The sequence below is a fragment of the Xyrauchen texanus genome, chromosome 10 (assembly GCF_025860055.1).
Source record: "Xyrauchen texanus isolate HMW12.3.18 chromosome 10, RBS_HiC_50CHRs, whole genome shotgun sequence".
Classification (NCBI taxonomy): domain Eukaryota; kingdom Metazoa; phylum Chordata; class Actinopteri; order Cypriniformes; family Catostomidae; genus Xyrauchen; species Xyrauchen texanus.
This window is the reverse complement of record NC_068285.1, coordinates 3,361,766-3,377,180: the sequence shown is the minus strand read 5'-3', so window position 1 is coordinate 3,377,180 and position 15,415 is coordinate 3,361,766. Positions and strand designations below refer to the sequence as shown.

At 38.2% G+C, this 15,415-nt stretch overlaps 2 protein-coding genes and 1 long non-coding RNA gene across 3 annotated transcripts in view; 1 reads left to right on the top strand and 2 right to left on the bottom strand.

Moving 5' to 3' along the window:
- LOC127650289 (NACHT, LRR and PYD domains-containing protein 12-like) overlaps window positions 1-15,415 on the bottom strand; it is a 459,642-nt gene that overhangs the window by 105,812 nt on the left and 338,415 nt on the right. The window lies entirely within an intron of this gene.
- LOC127650291 (NACHT, LRR and PYD domains-containing protein 3-like) overlaps window positions 5,179-15,415 on the bottom strand; it is a 349,622-nt gene continuing 339,385 nt past the window's right edge. The window contains exons 10-11 of the mRNA XM_052135614.1: window positions 8,727-8,773; window positions 5,179-6,758 (exon numbers count right to left, since the gene is read on the bottom strand). Coding sequence (XP_051991574.1) covers window positions 6,193-6,758; window positions 8,727-8,773 — 613 coding nt within the window. The 3' untranslated portion in view covers window positions 5,179-6,192. The remainder of the gene's footprint in view (window positions 6,759-8,726; window positions 8,774-15,415) is intronic.
- LOC127650302 (uncharacterized) lies at window positions 9,118-15,309 on the top strand. The gene is made up of 5 exons (XR_007971426.1): window positions 9,118-9,390; window positions 14,532-14,573; window positions 14,704-14,780; window positions 14,880-14,934; window positions 15,069-15,309. It is a non-coding gene; the product is annotated as an uncharacterized LOC127650302 (long non-coding RNA).

Genomic DNA, 15,415 nt, shown 5'->3' with positions numbered 1-15,415 from the left:
AGGAGTTGTACACATCTATTTGTAAAGATAACAATTTAAGAACCAATGTGCTACTGCTAATACTGAAGGCAACAGGCCTGTTATAGTCCAAAGAGGAATATTTGATCCACAAATGATAATTGTCTCACCCTTGTTGATTTAAACACGTATGCCACAAGCGATGATATTTTGATGGAGATGTAATATCTGTTTGTCCATACAATGCAAAAGAAGAGAATGAGGACCAAAATAGATATAAATGGAGGATAAAAGTCATTAATATGAGTCAAGTGGTTTCACCAGTCTTCTGAAGTGATTCAATTGGTTTTGGGTGAGAACAGACCAAACTGTAACACTTTGGACTGTGCGGCTTGATTACACTTCCTAGCACTTGATGAATATGCAGAGCTGAGGAATTGTAATCAAGCTTGAGTTCATGTTTGCCAAGGAGACTGCCGATTTCTGAACAGTGAAAAGAAGTTACATTTGGTCTATTCTCACCCAAAACCATTTGGATTGCTTTAGGAGACATTATGCAGGAACTTTTATGTCCTTTTTGGAGCTTGAATGTTTGGTTTCAATTCACTTGCATTGTCTGGACAAACAGACTCCATTAAAATATCATCTTTTGTGTTCGGCAGAAGTCATGTGATTTTGAGACAGCATTAGGGTGAGTAAATGATGAGAACTATCATTTTTAGGTGAACCATTTTATGAAGGTATTCAAAGAACAAACATAGTGAATATGAAGACAAACGTACATTTTCTTGAAGAATTCGTCCTTCTTGCGTCTCTATGAAGTGAGCCATTAGGAGTTGAACTATGTGCTGTGATGAATCAATGGCTTCATCTTTGGAAAGGACTGACTGAACTTCTGGGTTGGTAAAACTCTTCCATGGGTTTCCTCACTCCTCCATAGAAAGTTTTGGTGCACGAAGGACATCGATGTCAGTGAGAAGCTCAAAATGTGTGAAAGAACATCTGAAAGAAGAGGTATGGCCACATTTGGAGTTAATTAAGCCTCCTGTATTTGTATGTTTTCTACACAAGTGAGAGGTAAATGTTTTAGCACACTGCTTGAAAGGGCACGTGACTTTTCTTCCCTCTTTAATGTGCATTTTAATATGAGAAATAAAGTCAGGTAAAGAATGACATTGCAAGGAATGTGTAGTGCACATTGTGGGCTCTGCATATCCTTTATGGTGTCTGTACACGTGAGATTTCAAACCTTTTTAAACGTCCTATTATAGTTTCCTATGCAGCAACCAAATATAATATTTGAGACATCGCTGTGTATTCTCATATGTTTCACAGAGGTCACAGTGGTATCACATGTTTCCCTGCAGATCTGACAAGGAAATATAATGTAAAGAACAGATAGTTGAACTATTCCAATCTCGATAAGCAAGTCTTCAGATAATGACTGACACAGATGTGGTGCACGACTTTCTGTCATGCCGTTAATAGTTCTGCATTCAAGCCAGTAGGTGTTTGAATATGCACGTTCACATTAATCACTACACCACCGGAGTCATTTTGTGGACAAAGAGAACAAGTCGCTCGACAAGGTTTGAAGGACGGAAGTATCCTATATGGAGGCATGTGTTACACCTTTAAAACAACAAATGCAACTATGTATAAACATGTATACAAAAGTGCAATTTTAATAATCGTAATCATGCTCGTTTATGACACTGCACAGGTTCATTTTGACACGTTTGATGGAGCCATTTCATGTGTGAATATAAGAAACAACCACTGGATGTTTGTGGTAAGTGAAGGGATTTCTTCATGTCCTTATAGGCCCTGCCTAAATTCAGTAGATCATAAATACTTCAGTGACAGTTCTCGTCGCTAAACCTTTTAAATCCCACTTCAGTTCCACTCAAACACCTGCAATTCCGAACACAAACATTCGGGCTGGACCAAATGTGGTTTTGATGTAATGACACCCCAGGGCCGGATTAAGGTCCACCTGGTGTGACGTCACCAGCGAATGGATAAATCGTTGTGCTCGGTTTCTGTTCACGGTCCTGAATCGAGCATTTGCAGCATTTTCCAATCTTGACCTCCGTTACTTGCGTTACCTCTGAAGAACTAACTTGGATTAAACACTGTAAAATAAATCTGCCAGCTGTGATTGACAGAATAATTATGTTAAAATACAGTTAAAATGTAGTAAACCACTTTACAGAACAACCTGAACATTTCACAGATTAAAATGGTTGTAATTTACACGCTGGCACTGTAAAAATCTGTTGTTTACTTTATAAGGTATTTGTTAATCACATAGTAACTACAGAAGGGCACAAAACTACTGTATTGTCTTTTCAAATAAATTAAAACCTTTTACTGTATATTTTACAGTTAATATTTGTTAATCAATGAACATTTTATTTCTGTAGCATGTTTACAGTATTTTACTGTTACTGTCATTTTTTACAGTGTGCAATGAACTCAAATTGTTGATAAACTGATAGTTCACCCCAAACTGAACAATCTCTCATCATTTACTCACCAATGTCAAAGAAAGAAAGTGAAACACCTCTGGGACTGCACGAGGGAGTCAATTATAAGATCAGTTTCATTTTTGGGTGAAATATCCCTTTAAACTTTTATGGAATAATAAAATAATGATGATAAACTGTGGAAACAGACATGATTGTACAATTGTAACAATGTGATTTGATATTGTTCATTGTGTTTTGTCAGTATCTTCATGTTCCTTCCGAACACATGTTTGTTGTGGATCCTGCAGTTGCTGAATCTGACATGGAGAGTCTCAGAACTGCATCCCAAAAATTAGCCCATATTACATGACACACAAACACACAATAAATCCTTCTAAAAACATGTACACTTGTAAAGTTACATTTTCTTTGGGACATTTTGTGTGTAAATGGTTTTGAAACACAGACAATACTTCAGAATGCGGCTGAGGCGACTTCGGAAAGGAAGAGTGGGGAACATTCAGTGGAGGTCTGCTCATATTTCACACACAGTCCAAGAAGATGCAACGAGTTGTGGGATGTTTGTCTTACAGGTCATCTTTAATGAAAAGATGAAGCTTTCAAAACTGTGATGAAATCTGATCAACTGCTCACTTTAGACATTGTTCTCACTGATATAAAGTCTCTAATGGACATGAATGAACCATCTGTATCTTTTATAAGCTCTGCTGCTGTAACAAACGTTAAATAAACTGTGAACAGTTTCCTGAGATTCCACAGACATTCAACATCATCTAAAGAGCAAATCAAAGAACAGAGAAGGGAGATGGCAGAGGACACGGCATCAGGTTAACTGCTCAAAAATCAATGAAACATTTTGTGTCATGGCATTTAAATCAGTTAATGTGAGCTAAACATTTGTGTTCATTATTCTATAGAAATGTCCATTTTACAATGAAAATAAGACTCCTGCTCTATCTGTGCTTTGAGAGACCTCCCTAAAGGGACAAGCACAGACATCATTGACGGGGGTTTGCTCATGTCGTCTTTAGCATACATTATTTTTGCCATTTTTGTTGAATTAGAAGAGACCATGTCTGATATATATGAATAGAGTGGTATGTCCTGACATATACACAGGGGGAAACGTGTGTTAAAACAGCACATGGTAACCAGGGCCTTGTTTCCCGTAAGTCTCATATAAGCCCAAGTAAAATCCTTCTTATGATTCATTTTAGTTTTGTGGCCAGTTTCCCAAAGCAATCATAACATAAGTAGAATTTAAAATGCTCACAGATGAACAAGAGTAGAGTAATAGTGTATTGCTAATCATACAATACTAAGAGCATCTTAAGCCCATAGACTTATGATGACACCTGCAGGACAATAGTGGAAATGCACTTAATACAGTTAAAGTAATAAAAGATCTCTTCTCTTTTACTCATTCAGTTTAATCTTATGTTGTGTGCTACTTTATCTTCAGTTAGTTGACTCCATTTCAAGGTCTTCAGCATCACAGGACAGTTAAGCAGCAATTCTTCATTGTCTTGTGATTAGTATTAATATATTTGTTGAATTTGTGCTGGTCAAACTGTTGTTCAATAATTTCTGCTGATGTTTGTCTCTTGTCTTGTGCTATTCCCTGCTGCCTGCTGAGCTGGGAGAAGAGTAACATTACAAGCTGTTAAACTCTGATATGTTTAATATGTTCTTATGGAGGTCTAATGGGAGGCAAGATCTGGCATTGCTTGCATTGTTGGCTGAATGATCTAACAAAGTGAAAGCCACAGACAACATTTCCAATACAGGCAGAGGAACACGATTTCCATGATGCACAAAGTTAATATACAAAGTATGAAAGAATCGTTTGTTTGCTTTATTATTTTCCAGTGAACACTCATTTGGTTATTTTCAGTATATGTCAGTGTGGGGTAATTACAAGCTTGATTAGTGATATTAAAGTGTACTTTATTTGTGTTACAAGTACTTTACAAATTAATTGCGAGTGTCTTTGAAACATACAAGTAATAAATCATAAGTGTATTATATTTGAGTAAAAGTAAATGCTCAGTAACACCTTTGGCTTATTCCAAATACTACAAATTGCTTCTCTTCAATATCAAACTGTTATGACTTTGCCAGACTTTGTACAATATACTTTAAACATGACATCGTCTTACACAAGACAGTATTTTAAATGTGTTTCCTGCAAACACTGTAAAAGTTCACATGTTCAGTTCACTTCAAAATGAAGGAAACCGATTGCATTATTTCTGCAAAGCAAACTTACTAAAATGAAGTTATATTAATGTTCCAACGCAAGTAATGTCAACTTATTATTAAACTTAATAGTACATTTCTAGTTATCTTTACTTGCTTGTTTTTTATTAATTACTATAAATGAATTAGTAACCGTACAAATGATTTATTAGTAAGATTACTCTATTAAGTCAATGAACTTCAAATTAATACAATTCGTTCAGTTTACTTCTGAAATAATCTCAACATGAGTTTACTGTGTCACTTTAAGTTGTTACACTTAAAATACTACAATCGGGTGTCCACATTCACTTTAAGTAAACTCAACATCATTTATCTAGTTCAAATAACACACTTAACTGTTTATTTGTGTAATAAACAGCTGAAACTCTTTAAGAACAACACAATAAAAACTATTCCTTTAAAACAATCTGTTCTCAAGACTTGAGCTCTTGCCGCACTCTGCTGCATGACAACATCATATCTGGACCATAAACACGGTATAGAGCATTTGCAGAACAGACACTGTGCAAACTCAAAAAAACATTTACAATTAAAGAAAAAGAGCCTTTAAACTGTAAAAACTGTCAGTAATTTAAACAGTAAAATACTGTAAAAATGCTACAGAAATAAAAAGTTCATTGATTAACAAATATTAACTGTGAAATATACAGTCAAATGATTTAATAGATTTTAAAAGACAATACAGTAATTTATTACAATAAAATTATGTAAAAATGTAATTATTTAAATGTAAAAAGATTTTCCTGTATAATTAATGGTAAAAAGAACAAGAGTACATGTAATTTTTTACAGTAAATTATTCTCTTATTGTCCCTGTAATAAGCGCTTTGGATAAAACAACAGAAGCTTTTGCAATATTGAATTTCAGTCAATCACTTCAACTGAAAAGAAAGATGCAATGAAAGTAAATGGTGACTGAGAATGTCAGTCTCTAATGTTCTGCCGTATATTTCCTTTTGTGTCACAGAATAAAAATGTGTAAGGTTCAGAACAACATGAGGGTGTGTGTATGATGACAGCATTTGACTTTTATCAATGAGTGAACTCTTCAAATCTGTCAAATTTACACCAACTTTAAATGATCCTGTAATTAGTTCTTATAAATCCATTTATGAATGCAAAAGTGTGAAGCTGTTTTTTCTAGAATTGTCTGTTAAGTATTAAGATTTATATACTGTAGAAAAATCACAAGAATTCTGTATTTGTAAATGTTTATTTAGTATAAATAAAACAATGAGTATCTGAATGTGCCGTGTGTTTAATAAAGAGTTCATATATAGACTCATTTATTCATTTGAAGTATTTGGGATTTTAAAATCATTATTTTTATTATTGAATCTGATAGTAAATAAGTTCAATCACATCACAGTGAGACACAAAGTACTGTCATTGTATTGAATTCAATCAGTTTCATTGATGAAATGATTTCTAGAAAGAGTTTGGAGTTGTGTTGATGTGAGATACAGTGAGTATATTTCACTCATCCAGTTGTGTGTGTGTGTCTCTGATGATCCATTTCACACACACACACTGAGGAACCAGGATAAACTGTAAATCCAGCATAGAGGGGTCGAGTGAATGTGGTGATGAGTGTGTGTAAGTGTGTGAGTGTGTGTGTGTCAGAGACGCTGTAGAAGGACAGAGTGCCGGCCGGACAGTCCACATACACTCCTACTCTCTTACAGTCATGTGAAGGGGGACGTATGACAGTTCTGTTTTTATTGTGCCAGACAGTGAATCTGTTATTAGAGCACTCCAGACTCCAGGAGTTTACATTGTATCCAAACACACAGTCATAACTCCATCCTTTCCTGCTGATTTCTTTATATGACACTGATATATCAGCAGCATCTCCACTCCATTGAGTCTCCCAGTAACAGCGTCCAGTCAGACTCTCTCTACACAGAACCTGAGGACACACATCAAATCTCTCTGGATGATCAGGATATGACTGACGCTCTCGCACACGTGTCACCTTCCTGTTCCCCTCAGACAGAATGAGTTCAGTGTTTACTGTGTTTGAATCCAGTGTGAGATCACAGACATCTGAACACAAGAAGAGAAAAAACACTTAAAACACAACAATCACTAAACCTGTGTGTGTGTGTGTGTGTGTGTGTGTGTGTGTGTGTGTGTGTGTGTGTGCTGTGTTTGAATCCAGTGTGAGATCACAGACATCTGAACACAAGAAGAGAAAAAACACTTAAAACACAACAATCACTAAACCAGTGTGTGTGTGTGTGTGTGTGTGTGTGTGTGTGTGTGTGTGTGTGTGTGTGTGTGTGTGTGCTGTGTTTGAATCCAGTGTGAGATCACAGACATCTGAACACAAGAAGAGAAAAAACACTTAAAACACAACAATCACTAAACCAGTGTGTGTGTGTGTGTGTGTGTGTGTGTGCTGTGTTTGAATCCAGTGTGAGATCACAGACATCTGAACACAAGAAGAGAAAAAACACTTAAAACACAACAATCACTAAACCAGTGTGTGTGTGTGTGTGTGTGTGTGTGTGTGTCTGTGTGTTTGAATCCAGTGTGAGATCACAGACATCTGAACACATGAAGAGAAAAAACACTTAAAACACAACAATCACTAAACCAGTGTGTGTGTGTGTGTGTGTGTGTGTGTGTGTGTGTGTGTGTGTGTGTGTGTGTGTGTGTGCTGTGTTTGAATCCAGTGTGAGATCACAGACATCTGAACACAAGAAGAGAAAAAACACTTAAAACACAACAATCACTAAACCAGTGTGTGTGTGTGTGTGTGTGTGTGTGTGTGTGTGTGTGTGTGTGTGTGTGTGTTTGAATCCAGTGTGAGATCACAGACATCTGAACACAAGAAGAGAAAAAACACTTAAAACACAACAATCACTAAACCAGTGTGTGTGTGTGTGTGTGTGTGTGTGTGTGTGTTTGAATCCAGTGTGAGATCACAGACATCTGAACACAAGAAGAGAAAAAACACTTAAAACACAACAATCACTAAACCAGTGTGTGTGTGTGAGTGTGTGTGTGTGTGTGTGTGTGTGTGTGTGTGTGTGTGTGTGTGTGTGTGTGTGTGTGTGTGTGTGTGTGTGTGTGAGTGAGTGTGTGTTTTTGTTTGTTTGTGTGTGTGTGTGTTTGAATCCAGTGTGAGATCACAGACATCTGAACACAAGAAGAGAAAAAACACTTAAAACACAACAATAACTAAAACAGTGTGTGTGTGTGTGTGTGTGTATGTGTGTGTGATAGTGAGTGAGAGTGTGAGTGTGTGTGTGATAGTGAATGTGTGTGTGTGTGTGTGATAGTGAGTGAGAGTGTGAGTGTGTGTGTGTGTGAGATAGTGAGTGTGTGTGTGTTTGTGTGTGTGTTTGTGTGTGTGTGTGTGTGTGTGTGTGTGTGTGTTTGTTTCTGTGTGAGTGAGTGTGAAAGTGTCTTTGTGTGAGTGTGTGTGTGTGTGTGTGTGTGACAGTGTGTGTCTGTTTGTGTGTGAGTCTGTGTGTGTGTGTGAGTGAGTGTGTGTTTTTGTTTGTTTGTGGGCTTGTTTATGTGGTTTATGAGAAAAAATTTTTAGGTTACAAATTAGTAATTACAAGGGTATTATGCTATAAATGTGGTTTATGAGGACATTTCTATTGTCCCCATAATTCAAATCGCTTAAAAATCATACTAAACAATGTTTTATTGAAAATGTAAAAATGCAGAAAGTTTTTTGTGAGGGTTAGGTTTAGGGGTAGGGTTAGGGTTAGGGGATAGAATCTATAGTTTGTACAGAATAAAAATCATTATGTCTATGGAGAGTCCTCATAAGGATAGCTGCACCAACATGTGTGTGTGTGTGTGTGTGTGTGTGTGTGTTTGAATCCAGTGTGAGATCACAGACATCTGAACACAAGAAGAGAACAAACACTTAAAACACAACAATCACTAAAACAGTGTGTGTGTGTGTGTGTGTGTGTGTGTGTGTGTGTGTGTGTGTGTGTGTGTGTGTGTGTGTGTGTGTGATAGTGTGTGTGTGTGTGTGTGTAGACCTACATTTGCGTGGTCCTGCTGTAATCCTGAACTCTCCTCCATGATCCACACTATAAAAACACAAACACACACAAATGATGACATCACATTCAGCTCACCTTAAACTTACTTCAAAGTGATTTTATCTGAAATAACACACAGAGAATGTCTCTCTCTCTCTCTCTCTCTCTCTCTCTCTCTCTGTATGTGTTAACACTAACAACAAAACAAATATGTGATTAATCATGATTCAATATTTCAATTCACTGATAGTCTTACAACACATGAGGGGTGTGAGGGGTCCAGGAACTGAGTTTGACACCCCTGCAATACACACACACAACATCCCACCAACAATAAACTCAAGTGCTTTCACACTGACACCACAGACTGATCACTGCCCGACCCCCCCTGTGAAAAATCCTGCACCGCCCCTGTTAACTGCTGCTGCGCCACACAAAAATGTCTGTAAGATGGACTGCTGCGACTCGTAATCTCTCTGGCGGCTGATGAGACCGTTGTGTGCTCGCTCTTGGTGCTTGATGTCACACCGTTTATCTGTGATCATTATTGATATTATTAGTGGTAGTAACTGATCAACTGCAAGACAGTTTGTTATGTGCGGTCAACATGGCAGCATCCATGAGGGGCGACACGCTCAATGTACAATTAAACAGCTTTTATTGAGGTCAGTATCTGACTGGAGTCATCATCTAATGTGAGTGTACATCATTTTAAACATATTTGTGTGCTGTTGTGTTTATTTGTAACACTTTTAAATGATCTTAATACAGTGACAGAGCACAACACAAGCAAATGTGCTACAGTATCACTGTTCATTTCCTGTATGCTAATGCACTTTATAAACCCTATTTAGTACTTTACAAATAAAACATATTATTAGTATTAAACATATTGTAGTCTTGCTGTTGTGCTGCACTTAAGCGAATAATAAATATTATAAAATGAAAATAAGCTCATCGTAACATTTCATATAAACACAATCCGTTTGCATCTAAATATATTATCCTCCACAGATTTCATGGGACGATGCAACAAACTTTCCAAACAGAATAACTGAGAACCATTAATGGTGCCAAACCCAAAATGTCCAAAATACTCTCACACTGCAGATTTCAGCAGTGAAATAAATGTACTATATAAGATACTGTCCAAAGCATTAACCAACAGACAGGGCTGGACTGGCCATCGGGCATTTCGGGCATTTGCCCGGTGGGCCGACGTGCTTTATGGGCCGGTAGCCTACATACTTACATTTTTGTATTTATTTTTTTTTTTTTTGCATACCGATGGTGATTTTTCTTCTTATTGTGGGCCGATGTTTTTTGTTTTTTTTGCAACGGTATAAACTATTAAAGGTGGTGGATTGGCCAATTGGTCATGATCGACTCTGGGCTGGACCAATTACAGCCGAGGAGGTCAGATGCACCCTCCCGCTTCAACGGATCAGCAATCACATATCATTGCTGCTGAACAAAAATGGAGAACAAAAAACGTAAAGGAGGAGCCAAAAAAATTAGGGCAAAAAAGAAACTAGCCCTTCAGGCAGATGCTGCCAAATGTGCTAAAATATCACAGTTGTTTGGTGGTGGCTATAGTGGAGCTTCCACTTCAGTAAAATTAGCAAGTGATGGAGGCCAGCAGCAGGTTGAAGAGGGAAAGGGGAGGCAGGAGGAGGAGAGACCGAGGCGCCGCCGGTCCAAGTGGCAGAACTGAACTTGAGGTAAGTTGACACACTTTTTTAATGACGATAACTCGACGATGACTAGCTAAAAATGGCTGGCTGGCTCTAAGGTGACTAAAACATGACGAGACGCTTTGAAGTTTTGGACTGTGACGAGGGACGAGGCGGAACGAAAATGATTATAACTAAGCAAGGGCGGAGTGGCAATCGGAGAGTCGGGGCCGTGACTCGAGGCCAGGTCTGATAATAGTTATACATTGCAAGTCTTAGCAACACCATCCGGCAGCCTGGTGTGCGCCCGCTGCCCTCTGGTCAAACTGTGCAGCCTCTCTCAACCCGTAAATAAATGCATCCATCGATGATCCGAAAGTTTTGTCTGACTTCTTAAATGGTCTAGTGGTAGATATTTTGGTAACACTTTATAATAACTGCACGCTATTAATCATTAAGTAAGCATGAGTAAACAGTTAATTCATCATTTATAAAAGCATTTATAGACATTAATAAGCAGTTTGTAAATACAGCTATAAATGCTTTTTTCTTGATTTATAAGCATATCTATAATGTGTTTAATAATTGTATTTTCATACTTTGTTAATGATTAATTAATAATTTCTAAATGAAGTATAGCATTATTTACAAACCAGTTATTTAAGAGTTGTCAGTGGTTCATAAGTAAATGGCGTAAATTCAGGTATTTATAAAGCATTTAGTAGTGGTCAGTTAACTATTTTTGTGAGCTCATCTAAAGTGAGGACTACTCATGCCTTGTAAAGCATTTATAAAGGAGATTTAAAGACTCAGTTATCTTCTAAACAGAAAAATGAAACAAACACAACACAGTGATACAGAACAGAGAAATTATTAACAGCATTTAAATCTCCTTTGTAAATGCTTTACAAGGCATAAATAGTCCTCACTTTAGATGAGCTCACAAAAATAGTTAACTGACCACTACTGCACTGTTGTGTGCCGCCATGTTATTATTTAGTGTCTGCGTTTTTCCAAACAATTTTAAATATTTTTGGACCTTGATGTTATAACTATGGTATGGTATGGGGCCACCCTACTTGTAACCTTTAATAATTAAAGGTTAAAAATAAACATATTGCATTTGGTACATTATTGTTATATTGATAATAATAATTATATTTCATTTATGTTTGATATTATTAAACAGTAATTAGGCAATTTTATCACTGATTATTGTAGTCTTTGGTCACCTTGTTATTGAGGAACTCCCCAAAATCTCAACAAATTGTGCCAATCCTTACATGTTACACCAGGTTGATCCATCATCACAAGTGGAGAAGTCTGTGACAGAGGAGACAGAAGAGCAGGAGAGAGAGATGCAAGAGGAGGAGAGAGAGATGCAAGAGGAGGAGAGAGAGATGGAGCAGGAGAGAGAAATGCAAGAGCAGGAGAGAGAAATGCAAGAGCGGGAGAGAGAGATGGAGCAGGAGAGAGAGATGGAGCAGGAGAGAGAAATGCAAGAGCAGGAGAGAGAAATGCAAGAGCAGGAGAGAGAGATGGAGCAAGAGAAAGAGATTGAGCAAGAGAGAGAGTTGGAAGACCAGGAGAGTGAGAGCCAGGGCATAGATTACTTTGCTCGCCCTGAACCCGCCATATTACAGGCATTCTTAGATTACCACCCACAGCAGAACACCAGCAATGCAGTTGTGATGAGGGTGTTCAGCCGTAAAGATGGCACCAGCAGGAAGTGGCTTACTTATTGCAAAGAACGCCATTTATTGTTCTGCTTTGTGTGTCTGGCATTTACAAGGCGGACTGACACCAGCGCATTTATAACAGGCATGAGTGACTGGCGACATGTACATCTGCGCACAGAGGAGCATGAAAAGAACACTACACACCAGACCTGTGCTGAAGCTTTTTTCTTAAGGTGCTCAAAAGGCAACATCAGCAGCTTGTTTGCTGGCAGTCAGTTGTCAGCTCACAGAGCACAAGTGAAAAAGAGACGGCAAGTTTTGGAGCGTATAGTGGAAGTGGTCAAAGTACTAGGGAAGAGGGACTCAGCTATAGGCATGTGGAGAATGAGGCTGCATACACTTTGGGTGATAACACTATCGATCATGGTAACTTTCTGGAATTGATTGTGTTATTAGGCAAGTATGATATGTGCCTTAGAGAACATTTGAATGACTGCATTGAGAAAAGCAAGAAGTTGCATCAGTCCAGTGGATCAAGAGGTAGAGGGTCTCTCGTCACCCTACTCTCCAAAACAACTGTCAACTCAGTGATTGATGCAATTGGCCATTTCATTCAAGAGAGCATCACCAGTGATGTCCAGAGAGCTGGGATTTTCTCTGTTCAGCTGGACACAACCCAAGACATCACAGGTTATGATCAGTGTTCAGTAATTATCAGGTATGTTACTGAGGCTGTGCAGGAGAGGCTTGTCTCCATAGTGAGGTGCGAAGCATCCACGGGGCAGTACTTTGTAAACTTGCTTTCTGGAGTTTTAGAGCATCTGAATCTGGACAAGGCCATGTGCATTGGGAATGCAACAGATGGTGCTTCAAATATGCAGGGCCAGTACAAAGGCTTTTCAGCACTTATGACTGCCCAGTCTCCAACTCATGTGCATGTGTGGTGCTATGCACACATACTTAATCTTGTGCTTGCTGACACAACACTAAGTGTCATTGAAAGTGGATCACTCTTTAATTTACTTAATGACATAGCTGTGTTCATCAAGGAGTCCTATCACAGGGTTAATCTGTGGGAGAAACAAACCCAAGAAGAGACAAGACACAGACGCCTCAGTCCAATAGGTGAGACACGGTGGTGGGCCAAGCATGATGTCCTCCAAAAAATCTTTGGACATTTTGGAAAACCAGATGATGGTCTTAACAGCACAGATATTTCTTAGAGTGTTTGAGCAAACAACTCCTCTGTCGAAGTACCTCCAGTCAACAGGGATGGACATTCTCTCTGCCCATCATATGGTGACTGCCACACAAGAAGCCTCAAAAGTATCGCCAGGGACTTCCCAACTGTGAAGGCAGCTGCAGACACATTTGTGAAACAGACAAATCAGAAACTCGAGGAGAGGGAGGACAACACAGACATGGAAGTGGAGGCTGCACTACCTGAAAAGAGAGCCAAGAAGAGAAAACGCATGGCCGGAGAGATGACTGAAGATGAGTTGCAAATCAATGCTGAGAAAACATATGAGGTGAAAGTGCACAACACCATCCTGGACACAGTTATTGAAGCAATCCACAGACGATTTGTCACAAATGGCCCTCTTGTTGCAGATTTGGCATGGTTGGACCCCAGGAAGTTTAGCCAGGTCAGAACAGTTTCTCTTCCTAGTAATGCACTTCAAAACCTCAGCACATGTCTCCTGAAATTTGACAGCAGGGCTACAGTAAATAACCTTCAGTCAGAACTGAAAAGTTTTGCTGGACAGTGGGAAAGGCTTAAGACATCACATGTAGATGACTACAGGACCAGAACAGCAAAGGATAGATCTGAAGAATGGGACTAAGAAAGTGAAATTGTGACCAAAAGCTGTGATTCTTGCAAAAATTGCCCACTGTGCTGCTATCAAATTCTCAGGCGGTTCAACATGCTGTCTGATGCCTACTGTCTCCTTGGGCTGGCATACAAGGACCTGCTGACCCTCTCTCTCACTCAGGTTGCCTGTGAAAGAACATTCTCTACACTCAAATTCATTAAAAGCAGACTCGAAGCAGCCTGTCTGGAAACAGGCTTGAGATGTTTATGCTGATGGCCACTGAAAAGGACATTCTCATGTCATTGGACTCCGACATGGTCATTGACAGGGTAGCTGAGAAGAGTGACCTGCTGAGAAAGCTGCTTTTGTAACCTGGTGGGGTGAAATAAAATTATCAAAACATTCCTAATTATGTTTCAGTTAAGATTAAATTCAACTTTATTGTTATTGCCTAAAAGTACAGTCAAATGAATAGGTTTTGTATCTATCTTCACTTCAAACAAGTCACATGCTCAGAAAATGCTTAGAATGTGTCCATTTTAATAGGTTTTAATGCATAAGACAGTAGATAGAATAAATATTAGATAATATAAATATGAGAGTTTTCTTACAGCCTTAATCTGTCATTGTTTCGTTTCAGACTGTCAGTCAATTTTGGAAGCCTGAAGTGGGTTCATTTTAAGTAAGTACTATATAGAATATGATTCAACCATTTCTCTAGAGTAAACATACCAGTAGTGTCATCGTCTGAAAAATCCATTAAGTGCAAGTCTTTCTCACCCTTCAGCTGTCTGTCCTTTCACTTCTTAAAGGTTTCCATATTCCATATGTTAAGATATGTTCAGTGTTGCTGCTGTGGAAGTGTTGTGGGTGACTTTTTATTGATGCAGTGAGTAAATAGTCTTTGGTGATACAATTCAATCACAATCTGTCCTTAATAGATTTTATTATTTATCTAATCGTTGTTCCTCTCTGTCCTGTTTTTCAGGGTCTAATCATACTTTAAGAGGTTCTCTAGACCATGCAACTTTTTAAGTTCCTACGTAAGTACTACTGTATATGATTCAGCTATTTTTGTGGAATAAAGATACAAGTAGTGTGATCATATGATCAAGTCCAACAAATGCCATTCTTTCTCACCCTTCTCTGTCCTTTTTACTTGTGTCCTGTTTTTCAGGGTCCCATCATAATTTCTTAAGACGTAAGTACTGTATATGATGTCAGTATTTTCCAACATTTTCTAAATACTGTACCAGTACTGTGTAAAATGCCATCAAAAAGTCAATTAAGTGTTATTCTTTCTCACCTTTCTTTCTCTGTCTCCTTTCACTTTTTAAAGGCTGCCATGTTAAAAAAAAATATTTTGTGCTGCCATGCTGTTTGTTGATGTGGTAAATAAATAGTTTATGAAAATACCACTAAATCTGTCATTTATTAATTTTAATATTCATTAATGATCATGTCTCACCTCTAGTCTTCTCTGTCTTAATTTCAGGTTTCCACCATGTGTTGTAGATAGACAGT